This window comes from Silurus meridionalis, chromosome 1, assembly GCF_014805685.1.
Source record: "Silurus meridionalis isolate SWU-2019-XX chromosome 1, ASM1480568v1, whole genome shotgun sequence".
NCBI classification, from domain to species: Eukaryota; Metazoa; Chordata; class Actinopteri; order Siluriformes; family Siluridae; genus Silurus; species Silurus meridionalis.
This window is the reverse complement of record NC_060884.1, coordinates 1334668-1355521: the sequence shown is the minus strand read 5'-3', so window position 1 is coordinate 1355521 and position 20854 is coordinate 1334668. Positions and strand designations below refer to the sequence as shown.

The following is a 20854-nucleotide window of genomic DNA, read 5'->3' as shown; positions in this document are numbered from 1 at the left end:
AGCAGGTCCCTGCACTTCAGCTGTTAGTATGGAAACGCTATACGCATCACAACGAGCCCTTTATCAGACGGCTCGTCGTCACGGTTACACACTTTTACACGCTTATCATGATAACTTCCATATATATCAAACAGATATGTCTCAAGGGTTTTCTTTCATCTTAAACGATCGCAGCGAGTGTGTTCGACCGCATTACTTTAATCGCCATTTATTATGTAAACTGTTAAACCAGAAGATAAACTAAAGATAGAGCACAAAAACTATATACACCAAGAGTAAAACTGTTCTAGCACACGATTATTACGTCCTAACTGGTAATGATGCTGCAAGTCCAAGAATTCATTTCTCATATTTAACAAAAAGGAGAAGTTTTTGCTTGTTTTTTTTTTTTTATTAAAGATGAAAGTGCTGGACATGGTCTAGTCTGGTCGAGTGTGTGATTGTAATGATAATTGATTTGTATTTGAAGTGTATAATCATTAGCAATGAAAAGTCATCTAACGTGCTTCTACTCTGAAATCTAGTTTAATGTGATCATATACTAAGAATTGAACATGAACATTATTTTCACAGTGAATGACTCAAAGGGTTACACATTCTGAACAAACAATTCTACTGCACTGTTACAACCGTTTCATTTCATTCTATAACAAAAACAATACAATCTTACATGCATGTACTGTACACACACACACACACACACACACACACACACACACACACACACACACACACACACACACACACAATTTAAGGCATTGAGCCAAACAAGGCATTGAGCCAAACAAACAATCAATAAACCAAATCATGGAAAAACACACTGTAACATCAGAAGAAAATCCAGGATTGATGTGATATTGCAGACACACACACACACACACACACACTTCAAAAATCTCTGAAGAGGAGTAAAGGAACGAGGTGGAGCTTCCCGTCAGGTGGAATGTGGAACTGCTGCAGACTGTACAAGACAAAAAGACATGTTCACAGTTCACACTTTACCATGTGTTCATTTATAGTCCACTTCCATAATAAACAAAGATACAGAAATAAAAGTTCTTGAATGCAGCAGTGAAATAAATGAGGAAGCACCGACCGTGGTTTCAGTGGAGCTTCTGACTTTCCACGTCAGTACAAAAGTTGCGATGGAGACAATGATCTCAAGAACAGAGAATCCCAGAAGCACTTTACTGTTTCCAATCGTATGTTTCTGAGGAGAAATATGTTTCTGTTGACATCGGAATAGATAGTTTATAGTTTATATAAGAAAACTGCTGCAAATACATTTAGCAGATGCACTTATCCAGAGCAACAGTTGAGGGCCTTGCTTAAGGGCCCAGCAATGAAAGCTTGGTGGTGCTAGAATTTGAATTCACAAACTTCTGATCAGATGTCCAACATTTTAACCACTGATCCATACCCTCCCAGCTACCACCTCCCACTCTTCTAAACGGTACTTGTGACTGGACCCCAAGAATGTCACTAAACAGCTGGTATTGTGAAGACGTTGGAAGTTGTCTCTTGTACACAGTGATTTATTGTGGCCTTCTGACTATTAAAGATTCTATCAACCTTGGTCACAAAACAAGAACTGCTGGGTGGTCACATAGCCAGATTAATGGCTTGAATCCAGCCCAAGAAGGTACATAAGTCACAATCCTACTCAAAACGTAAAGAAAAAATTCAAGACAGGACAATTAACAAGCAAACAGCACTTGCTGGTGAAAACTTTCCAGCTGAAAACTGTCCAAGAGAGAAGTTGGCATTACTATCTTCCACTGGCAGACCTCCATCTTTCTTTTTGCCAACTTCCAGTTTCCCGTGCTTTAGCCACAATGGACCCCAGACTTGTCTTTGTTCTATAGCATGTCCAAACTGAGCACCTCAGATGAGGTGAATCAGGGTTCTGCAGTCCTTTCAAATTTAAAGCTTACATCAATATTCAAGAGGGTCTACATCAGACCTTGAGTTTTGGGGGTGATTCTAGCAGTTCCTCCAAATGCCCATTTTCTTCTTATAAAATTCCCCTTTGAAATAACTGTACTATAACTGTATGGTCTTGGCCGGCCATCAGACCAGTCTAAAGGATCTTGTTTCACAGTTGTTCTGTTGAAATGAGCTCAATGTGGAGTCTGGCTGGTGATAAGTTTCAACTACATTTCTAAATTTGAAATTGTGAAAAAGACCTCACTAATACCAACCTAAATTATATCTCCAAAAGCATTTATTCCATGCAAATTACGCAAACTGTATTGGGTATTAGAGCTTTGAAGAGTTACTACATTGTAAAAAAATAAAAAAACAGCTAACTCCACATTTTTGAGATGCCAGAACGGCAGGGTGGAGATTCAGGACCACTTGGGTCATGCACAGGTGCTTTCGCAAATAAATAAGGGCCCACAATCAAACAAAGGTAAGAAGCTCGTTGTGGCTATCAGGATATCACTAAAATGTAGTTTAATCCTAATTATTTCTACCACACTATCCTGCTAGAAAAGCTTAGAGCTTTTCTTTCCTCGGTGCTAAACCATCAGATTGATGCTCTGAAGTGCCGATTGTGTTGAAAAAGTGAGCACTTGGTGATTTTTGGTGAAAGATAAGAACCATCATGTGTATGACAACAGTAAGATACAAACCCAAAAGAATCTACAGAAAATCAGTGCCAGTTCCCTCTGATAAAATATATGTGAACAGTGGTATTCTGGAGACTTCTGCAGATCGTCGGAGAACACTCTGACCCCTGCACTTGCAATCGCAAGACTGACCACATTCATAGCCAGTGCTGCTTTCACCTAACGAGAGGGGAAACGTTAATTGTGATGTTTTACAAGGACATAGAGATTAAAACAATGGGCCTCATTTTTTAACAGGTTTTGAGAATTTTTTCAGAAGAAATGATTGTAATGTTGTTAACGTCTGGGTCTTCTGGATGACAGTGGTGGTGAAGTGATGGGTGTCTTGCAGTGCATGTGATGGATTTGTTCCATCATTGTAAGATCAGAACACTCACACACCCTACACCTTCCGGTTTGTGATTAGCTGGACCCTGTCGACTGTACCATTTTAGTTTCAGTTATTGTACCCTGGCTCTGGTTGAGTTGGGAAGTATGGGAAGAACTAAAGCTAACAGCGACAGAGTAAAGAGGGAACGCACAGACACTTGTTGTCATTCTTGCCACTTGTTACCTCATGTGTCCAAAAGAATATTTCAACAATGCCTTGGATTTATGGAATCAAGAAGTCAAAGACCAGATAATCACCAGGATCCAGGAGAGGGCGCTAATGTCAGTCACTGTGTGACATTACAAAGAAACTTTACACAAACGGAATAGTAAAAGCTGAACTCTGGCTTGAGATTGAAGATGAACTTGTTATATCAGATTAAAAATGAATATCTTTGGAAAAAGCTACACGACTCCGTTAGTAAAGATCGCAGCAGGTGTAAATGCTGTTTGCTTTATATATTCCCAGATCTAGCTCTTCCAGTTTTCCTGTTTGGATGCCAAATACAGACTACTGCCACCTGCTGGTAATGGAGAGTTTTGTTCTGTTCTGGAGACTGTTGGCTGGAGTCTCACCGTTGTGTTTTAGCGCAACAGTTTTATTTCCCTAATGTGAGGCAACACCACAGTCGGCTTTCTTCAGAGCTATTTCTTGGGCATCGATTTGGTTTCCTTCAGAGATTCATTGAAGCAAATATATTGCTGCTGATCACATACAAATTACGCATTTTCTTTATGCAGTTCAAAATGATTTTTTTGAATGAACTTGTGTGTAAATGTGAAAAAGGTTAGGAGTAAATTAATTTCTCTCCACCTAAAGACAATTATCTCCAGTCTTTTAAAAAAACTATTTATGAATAAGTTCAGTGTGCATGCTCATGTGTACCCACCAAAGAAGGATGACTGGTGTCCAGGGAAGCAACAGACAGAGCACCAGAGATGATGAACTAATCAAAGGAAAATCAGATTGTTTATTACATAATCACTGGAAGCAGTCACGTGAAATGTGGTGATATTAACAGTATTAATAAACATACACTAAAAGATCCCCAGTATATGATATTGCTGTTGACACTGTTGATGATGATTTCAGAGTCAGAAACAGATTTTAGAACAAACCCAAAGAGGAACACCACTGCTCCAATTATGATCTGGACAGTCTGAGAAGAAAAGAAATAAACAACCAGAAAACCGAGAATATTATTGTGTTGTTAGATTATTAAGAATATGAGCAGATATCAGTTTAACCTTCAGATCATCATTACACTACAATTTCATGGTTTACATTTAAGACCTCGTGGCTTTATAAACATGATGCACAATAGAAACAAATGACCTGCAAAATAATCATTTGTGCTGCATCATGTGCTATTTTGAATATCAACTGTGATTAAATTAATGATTATTTTAAGGAATTATAAATATAATTATTCGTTCATGCATCAAAACATTCACAGTGTACTCGACTCCAGGTAAATGTACCCCCAGTGCTTTTGGGCTTTCGTTCATAATGGTCCAATTCGCCATTCTTCTGAGAAGTCAACTCAATCCTGCAAACATAAAAATTATAATAAATTCAGGTATCAAAAATCAGTATTTTGTTTCAAATCTGGCCACTTAATAGTTATATTTTATATAGAATATATTGTTTTATGACTATTAACTAAACATGATCTCAGATTTATCTAAGATGCTTTTTAGAATAACAGTCAGGTGACACAAAATACTACTCAAATTTGATCACATATCAGTGAACTAAAATAAAATATTACCATCAGAACTAAAAGTACACCCTAAAGTTTGTATTATATTATCATTATAATATTTGTGATGATTCAGTCGTCCACTTCAACGTATAGTGTTTGTCATTTTTTTTTATATAAATTCAAATTTATAACAGAGCTGATTTATTTATTGGGCAGAAGGTAAACATTTTGTCCTCAAAGTTGATGTTAAAAGCAGGAAAAATAGGCGTAAGGTTTTGAGCGATTATGAGAAATTGTGACGTCTAGACGGCTGGATCAGAGCATCTCCAAAACTGCAGCTCTTGTGGGATGTTCCTGGTCTGCAGTGGTCAGAATCTAAAGTGCTCCAAGGAAGGAACAGTGGTGAACCGGCGACAGGGTCACGTGCGACAGAGGCACATTGATACACGTGTGGAGCGAAGGCTGGTCCGTTTGGTCCGATCCAACAGACGAGCTCCTGTAGCTCAAACTGCTAAAGAACTTCATGGTGTTGATGATTGATGGGTCACGGGTGTTTTAGCAGCATAAGGGGACCAACACAATATTAGGCAGGTGCTCATAATGTTATTCCTGATCAGTGTGTAAATATTTATAAAAATTGAAAAATGCCATTTGGAAAAATCTTGAGGTGCAGCTTCATGTCTCTCATTAGATAAAGATTGAATATTGAAATCTATTGTACAATAAATTGGATTATTTCTGCAAAACTCAAAATTTTGCGAAGTTAGAACTTTGAAAATGAAACTGCATTCATTGCCCAGATCACAGTATTTTTTAAATCACATGAGAGGAACCAAGAGAGGAACCATGGTAAGTTTAATTTGAATATGATACGGATGGTACAGTATAATGCAACATTTTTTTGTGGCCCTTCATAAAAAAAGGTTTGTTCACCTCTGATCGATACAGTGGTGATTATATATTTATTTAAATGCACTCGTGCTGATTTGAAAAACCAGAATCAGAAGAAACTGCACTGTTAGCAAATGTCTTGTGGTTTTTCAGCGTGGGAAATGTTTTTGTAAGAGCGCGTCTGAAATCCCAGACGATACTCGACTCTTTTCACACCTCGCCACCACAAAACTTTCCGAAAATCGTCCTCATCACAGCAGTGTGGAGGTACGAATAAAAGACTGTTAACAGCAAGTACCAGCCGAACTTCCATCAATACAACTAAATCATCAGCTTTATTTCAAAATACAAAAGAACGGATTTTTACACGTCAGTGTCTGTTGATTAGCTAAGACCCGCCCACAAACCCATTTTTTTAGATGCTATTCGACCTGCGCATTGATTTCACCATTTAACCTTTTTTAACATTTCACGTGCTTTGTTTATTTTTTAATCAATAATCATATTGTAAGCAAAACATCTTGTTTACATGAAATATAAATATCAGATTGTGTTTATATAAATATGCATTAAACAATAGCAACCTTAACTTTTGACATTTAATAGTTAAATTATTAAACATAATCTTACATTAACACGTTAAATAGTTTTGTTTTTTTTAAACACACCCATTCTGACACTTAGGTGTTGGATGCAGTGGTTAAAAATCAACATAATAATATTTTAGAAAGTGGAGGGAAAAAAATTTAAAGTTTTTACCTGCTAATCAAAGCTTTGTGAGGCTCTGCTGCAGCTTCACTGCTCTTCACTAACAGGAAGTGGGTGATGGGTTTGTTGGCACTGCTCTTTGTGACAGACTTAAACGTGGTGATCAGATCCCACAGCTGAGTAAAACATCTAAACCCTGCAAATTGGTTATTTCAAATTAGGAACTGAGACTTGCTTTAGCTCCTGTAACGTCCAGCTTGTGTCTTCTCCAGCTATCAAAGTAAAAGTGTCATTATTCATGTATATTTTTTATTTGTAGCTACACAAGTCTGAGCTGCTGCTCTAAAAACAATCATCTACACCTGACCTTCTGATTAAACAGCTTTTTTCATTTGCTTTTATTTGCTTTTATTTTATATTTTTGATCCTAATGAGCCATGAGAAATAATTTTACCCGGGAAAAGTAGCAACAAAATCAACAACAGGAAGCCACGTATCGATTCATGTCATCAGGATCATCCAGTAATAAATAAATAAAAATAATTCATTACGTGACTGAAGATTATTACAATATAAACTGCCCCTGGGTTTTTCCTGCATATTTTCTGTGCATTGCAGTTTTCCTTGGAATTTGGAAAGAAGGCAAATTGTGTGTCTTTGTGCAGATTACACAAAAAAGAAAACACAAAAGTATAAACGGTTCATAAAAAAAATAAAACCTGATTTGATTGTCAGTGATTCTGATCGAGTTTAGGAAAGCAGAGATCCTCCTGCCCTGATGACCTGCTACTGCATTATGTAAGAAGCATTGCAGAATTTTGTTGGCAATTTTGCTTCATCTTCCACTTTTCAGCCTTTCGATAGATCCCTTATTTCATGCTTTCAGCTGCCTGTAAACTTGACCTTTTTTGTAGTTTTGTGGGTGTGTCAGTATGCAAATGAGCTGTGCTGTGTGTATGTGTGTTTGTGTATGTTTGGTCATTTACAGGCGATTCATTAACATGCAAATGCAAATGATTTGAGGGTTTTTTTTAAGAGTTTAATTAAATATATCTTGTAAATAAAATAGGAAAAAAGAGAACAAACACATGATGCAAATGAAACGTAAAGTTTATAACTTCATACAAGTCTGTGTGAATGAGTATCAGGATCATACCAAGGGACTGCATTACCCAAAAGCCCCTTCACTTCCTTGTTTGTCACATGACACTTATTACTCACACCTGTTCTTTGTCACCTTGATAAGCACCTGTGTATTTAAGCTTCACCTTCACAGCACTCAGTATCTCATGGTTTGTCTTTCCATGTCGTTCCTCATGTTGGGTTTGGTTTTGATGCGTTGTTCATGGTTTAAATTATTTTGTGTTTTGTTAAAATATTTTTTTTTTTACTTAAAAAGAAATACAGTAGAATCTAAAATATTACTGATTCTATATTGCGCACACACACACACACACACACAGACACACAGATATTTTGAAGCATCAGCTTGGAAATGAACATGGAAAATATCAGTAAACTTTTTTCTTCATATAAAAGCTTCAGCCTAAGAAATTCTCTGCAGATGAAATAAGGAGAATTTGGTTTTCCTCAGATGGATTCTTGATCAGATGATTGTTGCCTGAAGTTTACTTTAGTAGGAGAAAAAAAACAATCAAACATATAGACATCAGTCCAGAATCATGAATTACTGTGTACAAACTTCACAATCCAAAATGAACAATAGTTTACAAAAAAAAAGTAAACGGAATGAGGGATGAAAAGAAGGGAAGAAAATGATGAAACACTGACCAGGATTTCAATAGAACTTCTGGCTTTCCAGGTCAGTACAAACATCGCAATCGAGACAAGTATCTCGAGAAGAGAGAAAACAAGAAGGACACCGATTGTTCCCAGTACTTGTTTCTAAAAAAAAAAAGAAATATTTTAAATACAATTCACATTGTTTTGCAGATATAAACAAGAAATACTGGATTTAATTGGATTATTGAGCTTTTAGAATCTAATAATGATTGGAAAGATGTTACAGAATGTTTTATATATAAAATAAAAAACTCCACTCTGAAATGCAGAGCACAATGAATGAGTCAGGTGTGAAGAGACTGGGGTATGAGATTATCGGATGGTGAATTATTCGTAATATTCCCTCGTGAAGTAAGTGGTCTCTGAGACCATGTCAACACTGATATATTTTTGTTTAAAAACGCTTATTTTTTTCTCCTTTTTGACCTTCAATCGACACTGAGACATTTTCAGTCAACAAAAAAGCTGGTTTTTAAAAGCATCTTACGTTTTGCTCATGTGCGGTACAGGGACGTACGCGTTTCCAGACTTTTCAGTGAGAATGAACAACTTTTGTGTTGCGATAGAAAACGAACGTGTGTTTCCGAGGGGGTTCTTAACGGAAACACCGTTTTGAATTGATCATGATTAGTGTAGACGTAGCCTGTGTTCATCATAACTCTCTGGCTTCAGTATTTGCTCCTCAGAACAAACATTTTATTCTCATTTACTTTAAATATTCAGCATTTGTCTCATTGATATTAATGAGAAATGCTCGGATCTGCTGGTCCGTCATGTATGAGGGTATTAATTCATTATTTATTATTCAGGATGAATTTTTTATTAAAGGTAGATGAACTTGAAAGACAAATCAATAAATAATCACTTTCATTGTAATTTGTTGTAATTTCCTGCTTCCTCCACTTTCCACTAACATCACACAATATATCTATTTAATGTAAGTCTAGTAATATAATATTCTGCTGTGAGGATTGTTCTGATTCAGTATGAGATACACACCAGTTGTAACTGACAGTAATACATTGACAGCTGATAAAAGCACGGTTTGCACAGTATGGCTCGGAAAGACGACGGTCCCAGATCGATAGAGAACAAGATGACAGCCAAAACTGCAGACACCACACTGAACACGTTCATTACCAGCGTGGCTTTCATCTACACGAGAGAACAAACACAAAACTGATGTGTCAATTCAGCAACTAAATTAACCTCATTCATCAGTATTTGAATGGTTTCGTGAGTAAAGTAGGATGTAAAGTCTTGTATCAAGTCATTACACTGCAGTCTCGTGAACATTATTCCTGCTATCTTCCTGCCCCTCCTACTCCACCCTGCAGGCCCACCCGCTGCTGAAGTTCTGACAACCAAGAATGTCCATAAAAGATTAAGCTTTATTTGCAGAGGTTTAAAAATGGTGAACATGAGCAGTGAAGCAGCTCAGCCACTGCAGTGTATCAGCCAACGTGACCAATTAGGTAGAAGGTGTTAATACTTTTTGTCTTTAATAAACCCCTGCTCTGTTCATTTATGGATTTCTTTTGTTCATGGAATCGAAAAGACAAGCGAGTTTCTAGCGGGAAAAAAAAAGTTTCAAAAAGACAATTATACAACTGGAAACATATCAGATGGAGGTCATTCAAAAGTAAGTTTCACATCGTAAATTGGCGCAAATAGATCTTCCTTATTTCTTCTTTTTGGTCAAACATCAAATCTGTATAAGAAGCATAACAGTGTACATGCTGATGTTTACGCACCACACATTGTTTCCTCCAGTCCACAGAGCTGACCGACAGAGCACCAGTGCAGATAAACTGATCAGAGGGAAATATCAAAACTTTACAGTAAAAACATTGTTTTTAGTTAATAAATAAAAGCATCTGAATGAAATACAGTAAAATCAACACAACTGAACATACGCAGATCGACCCCCAGTAGGTGATGTAGCTGTGAACAGTCACACCATTAACAATGTTTTTTAAAACGTCACCAAAGAAGAATATAACGACGCCGATCATCATCTGGACAGTCTGTGGAGACAAAAAGATAAGCAGATAAACATGAAAAAATGGGCAAAAATAGAAGATTTTCAGTTTTTTAGGTGTGTGCACCAACATGAAGACCAGAGAGATGTTTATAGGAAAAAAGTAAAATAAAAAATAAATAAATAGAAGCTCTTCAGTTTTTTAGGTGTGTGCACATTTAGGGATGATCATATGTATGCTATGAAATAAACCCTTTTTTGGATTCTTCTGCTGCAGAAAAAAGATGTAGATGATTTGCAGAATCTGAACATCACGTGGAGGAAATCACCTTCATCAGCTGCATAACCCCATTCTTAATACAATCATTGTTCACTTGTGAAATATTTGGGCTCATTTGCCATTCTGAAGATGATCTTTTATCTTTATCTTGCCATGTTCTCGCTCTCAGCCTGCCACTTTCACAACACCATGTGTACATGACATGCAGAAATGTTTGGTGGAAAATGGCATGCTCAAATCTTACAAAATGCAAAAAACATAACACTAACCCTACATAATAAATAAATAAATAAATACATACCCCCAGTGCTTTTGGGCTTTCTTTAACTACAGCTGTGTCCATACTCGGGGTAAATCTCCTTTATCCTGTAAAGGTAAAAAAAAAAAAAAAAAAAGCAGATTCAGATTAATCAGATTTACATTCCAAATTTAATCTTTGGATAGTTTTAATTTTGAATGATGTGCGAAAAGGTTTTGAATTATATTTAATGACATCACAAGAAACTATCCAATGATCAGTTTTGCTTTCACTTCCTGGTATTTTTGTATTTTAAATATGTGAAAATGTGTGAAAATATAATTGAGAATATCTTGTTTTCTTCCTATAGACGTCTCTCTGGTCTTCAGGTTGGTTTATCCTTAATTTAAATAAAAAATGCAGACTTTAATCTCAATTAAAAACTCAACATTAACACTTTAATTCCAGCAGTTTACTGGTGAAATAAAATCTAAACCACTAAATCTGCTTTATTTATTTTGTTTCTCATCATAGCAACCAGGAGCCGAATTCAGCAAGCAGCGGTTTAGGGACTAAACACTTTCTGGCTCCAATACCAGAGGAAATAGCAGTGCTTGTTATTTAATAACTGTACAAGATTAAATGGAACAAATCACCACTGGTGAGATGTTTCCTCACTTCCTGCGTTCAGCACAGGTTGGTTTTTAGCACATCCTGCTTTGAAGTCAAACCATAACCATAGTGTGACTTAAAGCACACCTGATCATTTAACATTGTGTAATTACAATATAAAATCACACACTGCTGTTAGAGGATCAACAAATACATATACGACCAAAAAGCTTTGTATTTATTTGTAGCATGATGAACTCTTCTCTATTCACGATCTGGTTTTCACCACTCAGCCATCAGACAGCAGCTGACTGTAAAGTCTGTCGCTTCAAACAGCCAAAAAAAAACTGAAAGAAAAAGTTGCCTTTGATTCTTTGAGAAAATAAAATAAAAAAAAACAAGTAAAAAAAGTAAAAGTTCATGTCGTTAAAAACAATCAGAAGATCTCCACTTTCAGCGATTCAGCTCGAGAAATGCTCTGCTTTTATGGTTTAATTTTTCCATTTATTTTATTTCTATATACAGTTTGGTCCTCATTTTTCTTCAGTGTTCAGTGTCTCTCAGTTTGAGTGTGTCATTCATCAACTGAATGTAGAAATCATAACATAATAAATACTAAATATTTAATGAGTTAATTAAAAGCTTATTTTTTTAACATCACTGAGGAAACTGCTGGCAGTGAATTAACTGGTGGGAACAGGCAAAAAAAAAAGAAATGAAAGTGTGTCTGAATTTGAGAACAGAATCACATCATGTCGTACCAACAAAAACAAGCAGCTAATCGTTCTCTTTTACAGCAATAAAACACTTCAGGATGCGCTGTAATAAAAAAATAACATTCCTTACACTTTATATGATCCTGAAATATCTGCAGTTGATTCACATTTTCTGCTGCATTTTTCACTTCAATCCACAATACAATATGATTTTTTGTTGTTATTATTGGACCCTGATATAAATGTATAAAAATAAAAATAGATTTATAATTGGTTAAATATATTTACAAGAAAATAATCTTTTGTACAAAGGAGTTGATCAAAATCACCAAATTTCTACACAGTTTCAGATAAAAATAAAAACCAGACCCATCCTGACACTCAGCTGCTGGATGTAGTGGGTAAAAATCGTTATAGAAATATTTTAGAAAGTGGAGAGAAAGAAAAGAAAAGGTTTTTACCTGCTGATTAAAGCTTTGTGTGTTTCTGCTGCAGCTTCACTGCTCGTCACTCACAGGAAGTCAGTGGAGGGTTTGTTTGCTCTGCTCCCTGTGGCAGATTTAAACGTGATCCCACAGATGAAAGTGATCAGATCCCACAGATGAAAGTGATCAGATCCCACAGCAGATAAAAAAATTAATTAGAACTTTACAAAATCTTTCAAAAAGCAAACATGGAACCTAAATATCTGAGTTAATTGACTGCTCTGTTTTCGAGTGAATCAGACTCGTTTGAGTTTCCTGTAAGACAAAAGTGATGGTGGTGAAGGAAAAAAACTCTGAGACGACACGAGGAAAAAATGAAACCTCATCCTCAACATCCTCAACAGCTTTCTATTGATTATACTGTTGGTCCATCATTGTTGCACTGATTAGAGTGAGAAAAAGGAGAAGACAGAGAGAGAGAGAGAGAGAGAGAGAGAGAGAGAGAGAGAGAGAGAGAGAGAGAGAACATTTTATTACAATTCCTCAAAGCTTGTAACAGGGACCGATAAAACATTTAATTTAAGTAAATACATCACTTAAATAAATAAAAAAATAAATAAATAAACTAATAAATAAATAAATTAATTAATTAATTAATGATTACATACAAAAGTTATTTGTGTAAATACGGTAAAAACTGAATTTGCATGATGATCTTAAGACTGCAGTTCATCAGTAAAAACAGAGCAAACTGCACTTTTATTGCATCACATTTTCTCAAACATCATCAAGTTCAACGTTTTCATGTAAAAGTGAAAGTTGACTAGAATCCTGGGCTCAATCACTGCTGTCGTCACCAGACCTTTTCATTAATGGTGGCTTGTAGAATGTTCTCCACTGTGTTCATTCTTCCTCCCCCAGCCAGAGGACAGAGCGCCACCATGTGTCCACTCTACGCTTAACTTTTCTTATTAAAAACCTTAACACAGGTTTTATAAAACGTTTTTCCAGAGACCATGTAAAAATCCACATTTGTGACATTCTTTCATTCTAAAAAGTGACCAGTACTCCCCTCTAAGTCTGGAGACAGAGAAAGTTCAGGAACAGGGTCCTGCAGTTCTGCTCTGTAGGTGCATTACGCCCTGCCCACCTTCTTCTTTGAGTAGGTATAAGACTCTTTGGGGCACACAGTGTAACTTGTCCCAGAAAAAGTCTAAAAACATCGACTGAATTCTAGATAAAAGTGTTTCTGGTGGGTTTATACATGCTACTTTAAGCCAAAGGGAGGATGCTGCCAGGTTGTTTATAATTAGCGTCTCACTTTTATTCCAGTTTATTTTGCCTGAGGATATTATGCCATAGTCCCTGGAGATTATATGTAGTGTGTTGATGTTGTTTTGTTGGTCTATAATTACTGCTGTATCTTCAGCATATGCTGATAAACGGAAGGTGGTCCCACAACCAGGAAATGAGAACCCATTCAGTTAATTTCTTAGCCTTTCAGTTCATTTCCTACGCTAGGGTGTAGAGCATTCCTGACACAGAGCACCCTTGTCCTACACCCCGGTACACTTTAAACTGAGCACATAAGCCACCATTAACTTTCAGTACACTTTAATGTCACAATATAAAACTCTTATTTTGTTTATAAAATCAGAGCTAAAACCAAAAGCTTTAAAAGTTTTCCATAAAAAAAAATCATTTTTCACTCTGTCTATGGAGACCAGACCCCTTTTCAGACCGAATAATTTTGAGGCTTTTAAAAGATCTCGAACCAGCGAGATGTTGTCAAATATTGACCTCCTAGTTACACAGTATGTCTGATCAGAGTGAATTACTTCCTCCAGAACGCTTCCCAGTCTGGTGGCTAAGACCTTAGAGAGCAGGTTATAGTCGTTGTGTAAAAGAGCTGTGTTATATTGTCAGTATGCACTTTTTGGTTTAATAGATTTTAAAACTGCTATGCAGGAAACCAAACTGTGGTCTGAGAGACCAACAGCGCTGATAAAACAACTCTTTAAAATGTTTAAATGATGTTCGAAAATGTAAAAACCTGTCCAGCCTCGCAAGCGACATAAAATTGTTGCGTGTGTGAGCCCATGTGTACTGTCTTCGAAAGTCATGAAATGACCGGCATGTATCATTTAAAGCATATTTTTGGAGTACTTGAATGAGACGTGTACGGGAGGGCATGTGGGGTTCAATATGGTTGCGGTCGCTGTTGTCTGTAGTGCAGTTAAAATCCCCACCAACAAATAAACATTCTTCATTATTACTTGTCTCGATGACTTTACATAAATCATCTAAAATATCAAGTTTCTCTATAGGTGAGGTCGGAGCATCCACACAGATAAAAATAAAAACATGTTTCTCAAACTGGGCCCTGACTTTTACCAGTCTGCCCTTCACAATCTCCTCTGTATTGTATGTGACTGGTGTAAAACTCTTAGAGAATAAAACTGCCACCTCTCCACTAGTGGAGGTGTTGTGGCTCAGGCAGGAAAGACCAGGCCGTTCCTGTGTCCAGTCAGTGAGATTGCTACTATCACTGTGGGTCTCTTGTAAAAACAGCACGTCTATCTTCTTCTGCCTCGTCATTTCATATATCCCTGCACTCTTCCTGCTATCTCTCGCTCCATTAACATTTAGAGATGAGATGTGTATGTCCTCCATGACAGACCAGCAGCAGAGTGACCCACTGAGGACTGAGAGGATTAGACTGTTTCACCTCCATCATCACACAAATTAGTGAGTTTTGTCATTATTTTCTGTAACAGATAAACTTCCTCATCTTCAAAAACACCTTCATTAATTAACTGTTTTATGGCTTCAAACAGCCGTTTTGATTTAGGGAAGTGATCACTGATGTTCACCAGTCACATGTTTTTTGTAACTTTTAGGAAGTATCAAACAATAGAAAATGCAAAGAAGAGAAGAATGTGACAAGTATGTTCCCGCTCACACTCCACAGGCTCCGCCCACTCACTCCCAGCATGCAGAGAGAGAGAGAGAGAGAGAGAGAGAGAGAGAGAGAGAGAGAGAGAGAGAGGACTTCAGCTCCTGTAATCAGACATTATAATTGGTGTAAAAAATAAATATACTGTTAGAGAATAAATGAATCTGGACAATGAACAATGAAGGTTTACAAGGATCCCTCTGAAGGTTCTCCATTTTTCAGTAGAAATTTAAGTCTGCTTTTGGAAAAGCCTTTTATTTATTTACTTTTCTTTCATGTACAAAAACAAGATCATGAATAAAAAAAAACAAAAAACAAATGAACACCAATCTGACCAACCAGAATGTAGAATTCAGCACTGCATTATAGAAAGTTTAGTTTACTTTGTAATAATCTGAAACTAGAACAGAATGAAATCCAGATCCCCCTCAAAGAAAGTGTACAAAACAACATGGATGAGGAAAAAAAATCTTTTTTTTATAATGAAACAAAAAAAAACTGTATTTTATTTCGATGAAATGTTGGTGATATTATTATAATTATTATCATTACTATTATTATTATTCTTATTATTACTATTATTATAATTATCATCATTACTGTTATTATTATTATTATTATTATTATTATTATTATTATTATTATTATTTATAGGAGACATATAAGCTTTATATCTTACCAATATAATAAAGTAAAAAAATGAATCCTTTAAATGTTCTTCAATTGTCTGAATCCCTTTTGGTCTCGCTGTACGATGGTGGAAGCTCTGCAGGAGTGCTGCTCACACCCATGGCGTTGGTTGCACCAAATCCCTGAAAAACAAATGATAATCTACAGTATTACACCCGCCAGCTCAGTGTGAGCTTTACTATAATCTGAATTGAGTCTGAACACGAAACGTTATTGAGTCTAAAATGTGAAAAAGTCGTGGAGCTTCATCATTGTCCATGTTCCTGCAGGGTTCTCTTACCATGTGAGTGAAAGGAGCCGAGAAAGACGTGTCCATGGGGAAGCAACTCTCAGGATTAGGGACCACACTGACTACATTCATCTACATGACACACACACACACACACACACACACGAACACACAAAGAGTGTTATAATTACACAATTACCATATTACAGTGTGAATACTGGATTGGAAAAGCAGGCCTGAGTTCAGAGACTGATTCATGATTATTAGACTTCTGAGTCGTGAGGCAGGTGAATGACAGTCTTGGATTTGTGAGACTCATAAACAAAGTAAAGATTTGGGACGACACTGATGATAAGGTTAAAATTGTATGTCTTGTTTTGTTTATAGTAAATACTTACAGAAGATTCATCCGAGCATGTGGCTTTACTGGCAAAAACCGTGATGGCAACAGACACAGAAAACTGGAGTAGTGAGAAAACCAGAAAGGTGCCATTCAACCCAGGGCTCTGAAAAAATAATAAAAACAATCAAAAATCACCAAAAAACACAGTTCATACCATTTAATGCAGCGTCTTTTATATTTGTTTTTTTTCTTACTTCAATTAAATATAATTAAATATTAGTTTGATATATTGTGGTGTTGTATGAGGAAGTCTACTGTGGCAGAGAAGTATTTTTTGAGGGTGGTGCAGGACATGTATGAGGACAGTGTGACAGCAGTGAAGTGTGCAGTAGGAACGACAGACTGGTTCAAGGTGAAGGTTGGACTGCATCAAGGTTTGGCTCTGAGCCCTTTCCTGTTTGCAGTGGACTATGATGTTTGTGGATGATATAGTAATGAGAGTAGGGAGCAGGTGGAGAAGAACCTGGAGAGTACATGTGTGTGAATGAGAGGGAGGGCAGTGGAGGGGTGCGGTTGCAGGGAAAAGAGGTGGAGAAGGTGGAGGAGTTCAGGTACCTGGGGTCAACGGTGTAAAGTAATGGAGAGTGTGTTAGTGAAGTGCAGGCAGGGTGGAGTGGGTGGAGAAGAGTGATAGCAGGAGTGATTTGTGATAGAAGAGTATCTGTGAGAGTGAAAGGGAAAGTTTATAGGACTGTGGTGAGACCTGAGATGTTGTATGGATTAGAGACAGTGGCATTGAGTAAAAGACAGGAGGTGGAGCTGGAGGTAGCAGAGCTGAAGATGTTGAGATGTTCGTTGGGAGTGACGATCATGGACAGGATTAGAAATGAGTTTATTAGAGGGACAGCGCATGTAGGACGTTTCGGAGACAAGGTGAGGGAGGAGAGATTGAGATGGTTTGGAAATGTGCAGAGGAGGGACATGGGGTATATCAGTAGGAGAATGCTGAGGATGGAGCCACCAGGAAGGAGGAAAAGAGAAAGGTCAAGGAGGAGGTTTATGGATGTGGTGAGGGAAGACATGCAGGTAGTTGGTGTGAAAGATGCAGATGTAGAGGACAGGGGGGTATGGAGACGGACAGTTGATTGTGGCGACCCCTAATGGGAGTTAATAATAATTTAATAATAATAATAAAATAATAATAATAATAATAATAATAATAATAATAATAATAATAATACATGTATCTATTTTTTTTTTTTTTTTTAGTAACACATCACACACTGATTAAATAAAATGTTCACCTCACACAGACATTAAGGCTTCAACATTTCCAAATGTTCAAACATTGTGTGACATTTATGCTATTTGTGTTCTTGTACTAAAAAAAAATCTGTGAATAAATAATACCTGATAATAATATCTGCATTCGTAACCATAACAGCGATTAGAAAACATCAGATACATGGAGATTAGGATGATGCTGATCACTGCAGATAACGCACTGAAAATGTTCATGCACAAGGTCCACTTCACCTGGGAGAAAACAACAATCATACAATAATATATACTGTATGTGTGTGTGTGTGTGTGTGTGTGTGTGTGTGTGTGTGTGTGTAAAATGTACCTTACAGGGATGAAGCCTTTTGCTCGTTGAGACGGTCAGAGAACCAGCAATGAGGTGCTGAGCGAAACAGGAAGAAAATCTTTACCGCACTGACACTGGGTTAATACACTGTGTATAAACAATATAATCCAGATGTAGGTGTGTGTTGATCCACTATGTGGTGGTGAAAAACACTCTGAGGTGAAGCAAAGAGCACTGAAATGATTTTTTACTGCACAACTGACAGAATTAATCAAAATAACGCCTTTCATTTTCATTACGCATTTTATATATAATCTCCGTACTTACCGTATAACCATATTAATATACCACCACATGTAAAACTCCTGTATGGAGCTCAGTATAGACATCAGGAAACATCTACAATAGCCTTCGCTCCCCATCAATGAGCCTCGCATGAGCATCAATATTCCTGCTTCTAACACGTCAACTTTGAGGACAGAATGTTCACTTGCTGCCTAATGAATAATATTCACCCATTAACAGGTGATAAAGAGATCATCAGTGTGATTGTAACATAATGCTATGCCTGATCGGTGTATAAATATCAAATGTGTGTAATGTTTGTATATGAAATTCACACTCACAATGATCGAGAAACTGACAGCTAATCCGTAGCCTATGAAGCTGAAGTAAGAGTATCCCAGAATCAACAGGGCAAGAAAGAGTGTAAACAAACCATTCATGATTTGGACTGTCTGTGAGGAGGAAAAAGAAAAACAGGAAAAAAAACACTTTCTTTTGTTTACATTCTATTCTATGCCTTTATTATAATTAGTTTTTTAGACATTTTTTTTATATTCATTATTAATTATTGATATTATATTGTGATATACAGTGATTTGACTTTTATTTAATATTTATTGATGAATTGACACTACTGCTACTAATGATAAGCACGTCTTCAGTGCTGTGGTGTGATGGGGCACAGTTACTTACCCCCAGAGCTTTTGGTTCTCCTTTCAGGAATCTCCCCAGGGGGCTTGAAGGATGAGTCGGGGGTCGGTCAGCTGTCACAGCATCTGATGATGGAATAACCTGAGTGACGATCGTGTAGCCGTTTCTTAGGTTATTCAGAGGAATCGGATGAGTGCTGGCCATCTTTTTAATCTGACAACAGAAAGGAAACTTCACCTTTTATTCCCAGAACAAAGACACAATGCGAGTATGATGTCAAATCAGTACAACATGAACTCAGCCCTGGGGTGTGTTCACACACACACACACACACACACACACACACTAGGTTTCGATTTGAGTTTACTCACATTGCCTGATCCCAAGCATTGATAACATACACAAGTTATCAGGTTCTAAATTATATAAAAGTGATGCAGGAAATAAACATAAAAACATTCTTCACACATGGAACCATTAGATTTTTCTACACAAGTAAAAAAGCAACTCGATCACCGGATCACATGTTGTGCCTCAGAGGAGGATGATAACATGTCTAGTGGGTTTTTCTTTTGTTTTGTTTTTTAGGGATGAATCCCAAACTGTTAGAAATACAAAAGAAAGCAGGACAGGGTTATGAAGATCTACAGAAGCAGAAGAAAAGCAACAAATGAAGCAGTATGAGGAATAAACTTCACCAAGATGAGAAAAACACGATTCGTTTTTTTAACTAATGTTAAAGAAAAAGAAGCAGATTTTACCTCCTGTTCTTCAAGCAGCCCGTCTATGTGTTTGTGTGTGTGTGTGTGTGTGTGTGTGTGTGTGTGTCTTTCCTGTAAATGACCTCAATTGACGTCGTTGATCTTCTTATATGACACACACACTGTATTTCTAAAGAATTTCCAGAATTTCCACACGCAGATGTGCAATTTCCGGAACAAGTCAGGACACGATGGAGAGAAAAACGTTCCTCTTCAAGATGTTGCGCAACTTTGGTGAAAACAAAACATACTAGTAAAAGAAAAGAAACTGGACATGACCTAGAGTAATCTTTACACAACAGCTGGACAGAGGCACCTCAAATACCATACAGGACCTCTAATAATAATAATAATAATAATAATAATAAATAATAATAATAATAATAATAATAATAATAATAATGATAATAATAATAATAATAATAATTAATAATAATAATAATAATAATAATAATAATAATAATAATAATAATAATAATAATAATAATAATAATAATAATAATAATAATAATAATAATAATAATAATAATAATAATAATAATAATGATGATGATAATAATAATAATAATAATAATAATAATAATAATAATAATAAATAATAATGATAATAATGATAAAAAAATAATAATAATAATAAATAATAATAATAATGATGATGATGATGATAATAATAATAATAATAATAATAATAATAATAATAATAATAATAATGATTAACAAATTTTCAAAAACATTAATAAAACTGCAAAAGACGTGCTTCAGCATTAATATCTAAATGATCAACAATTGCACTTTTTCTGCAGTTGAAATAAGTTTACATGCTACAGAAATGATGAACTCTGGATTTGCACCTGTGATACCATCAAAGCCAAACACCTTCTGACCAATCAGAGTGCAGAACTTCACAGAGCCGTGGTTTGAATCAGTGTATTGATGTGTTTTTATATATACATGTGTGTGCATGCATATTTCATTTTTAATTATATTTT

General features: G+C 36.2%; 3 protein-coding genes across 4 annotated transcripts; all 3 read right to left on the bottom strand.

Annotated features, from left to right (window-relative positions):
- Positions 1-394: 394 nt before the first annotated feature.
- Positions 395-6551, bottom strand: LOC124397384 (membrane-spanning 4-domains subfamily A member 15-like). 2 transcript variants are annotated; one of them, XM_046867003.1, is made up of 7 exons: positions 6359-6551; positions 4485-4552; positions 4040-4162; positions 3893-3949; positions 2637-2792; positions 1097-1210; positions 395-961 (listed from the first exon to the last, which is right to left on the bottom strand). In XM_046867003.1, exons 2-7 carry the CDS (start codon positions 4527-4529, stop codon positions 935-937), a joined length of 522 nt encoding a protein of 173 aa, XP_046722959.1. In that variant the 5' UTR covers positions 4530-4552; positions 6359-6551; the 3' UTR covers positions 395-934. The 2 variants fall into 2 exon arrangements, with proteins under 2 accessions (XP_046722959.1, XP_046722977.1); XM_046867021.1 differs by lacking the exon at positions 2637-2792.
- A 786-nt stretch (positions 6552-7337) lies between these two features.
- On the bottom strand, positions 7338-15427 carry LOC124392052 (membrane-spanning 4-domains subfamily A member 15-like). Its single transcript, XM_046858741.1, has 7 exons — positions 12399-15427; positions 10673-10737; positions 10027-10137; positions 9865-9921; positions 9110-9265; positions 8099-8212; positions 7338-7938 (listed from the first exon to the last, which is right to left on the bottom strand). Exons 2-7 carry the CDS (start codon positions 10712-10714, stop codon positions 7936-7938), a joined length of 483 nt encoding a protein of 160 aa, XP_046714697.1. The 5' UTR covers positions 10715-10737; positions 12399-15427; the 3' UTR covers positions 7338-7935.
- A 130-nt stretch (positions 15428-15557) lies between these two features.
- On the bottom strand, positions 15558-20039 carry LOC124392042 (membrane-spanning 4-domains subfamily A member 4A-like). Its single transcript, XM_046858737.1, has 8 exons — positions 19866-20039; positions 19147-19317; positions 18795-18905; positions 18208-18264; positions 17991-18116; positions 16636-16743; positions 16289-16369; positions 15558-16130 (listed from the first exon to the last, which is right to left on the bottom strand). Exons 2-8 carry the CDS (start codon positions 19306-19308, stop codon positions 16038-16040), a joined length of 738 nt encoding a protein of 245 aa, XP_046714693.1. The 5' UTR covers positions 19309-19317; positions 19866-20039; the 3' UTR covers positions 15558-16037.
- Between the last annotated feature and the right edge of the window lie 815 nt (positions 20040-20854).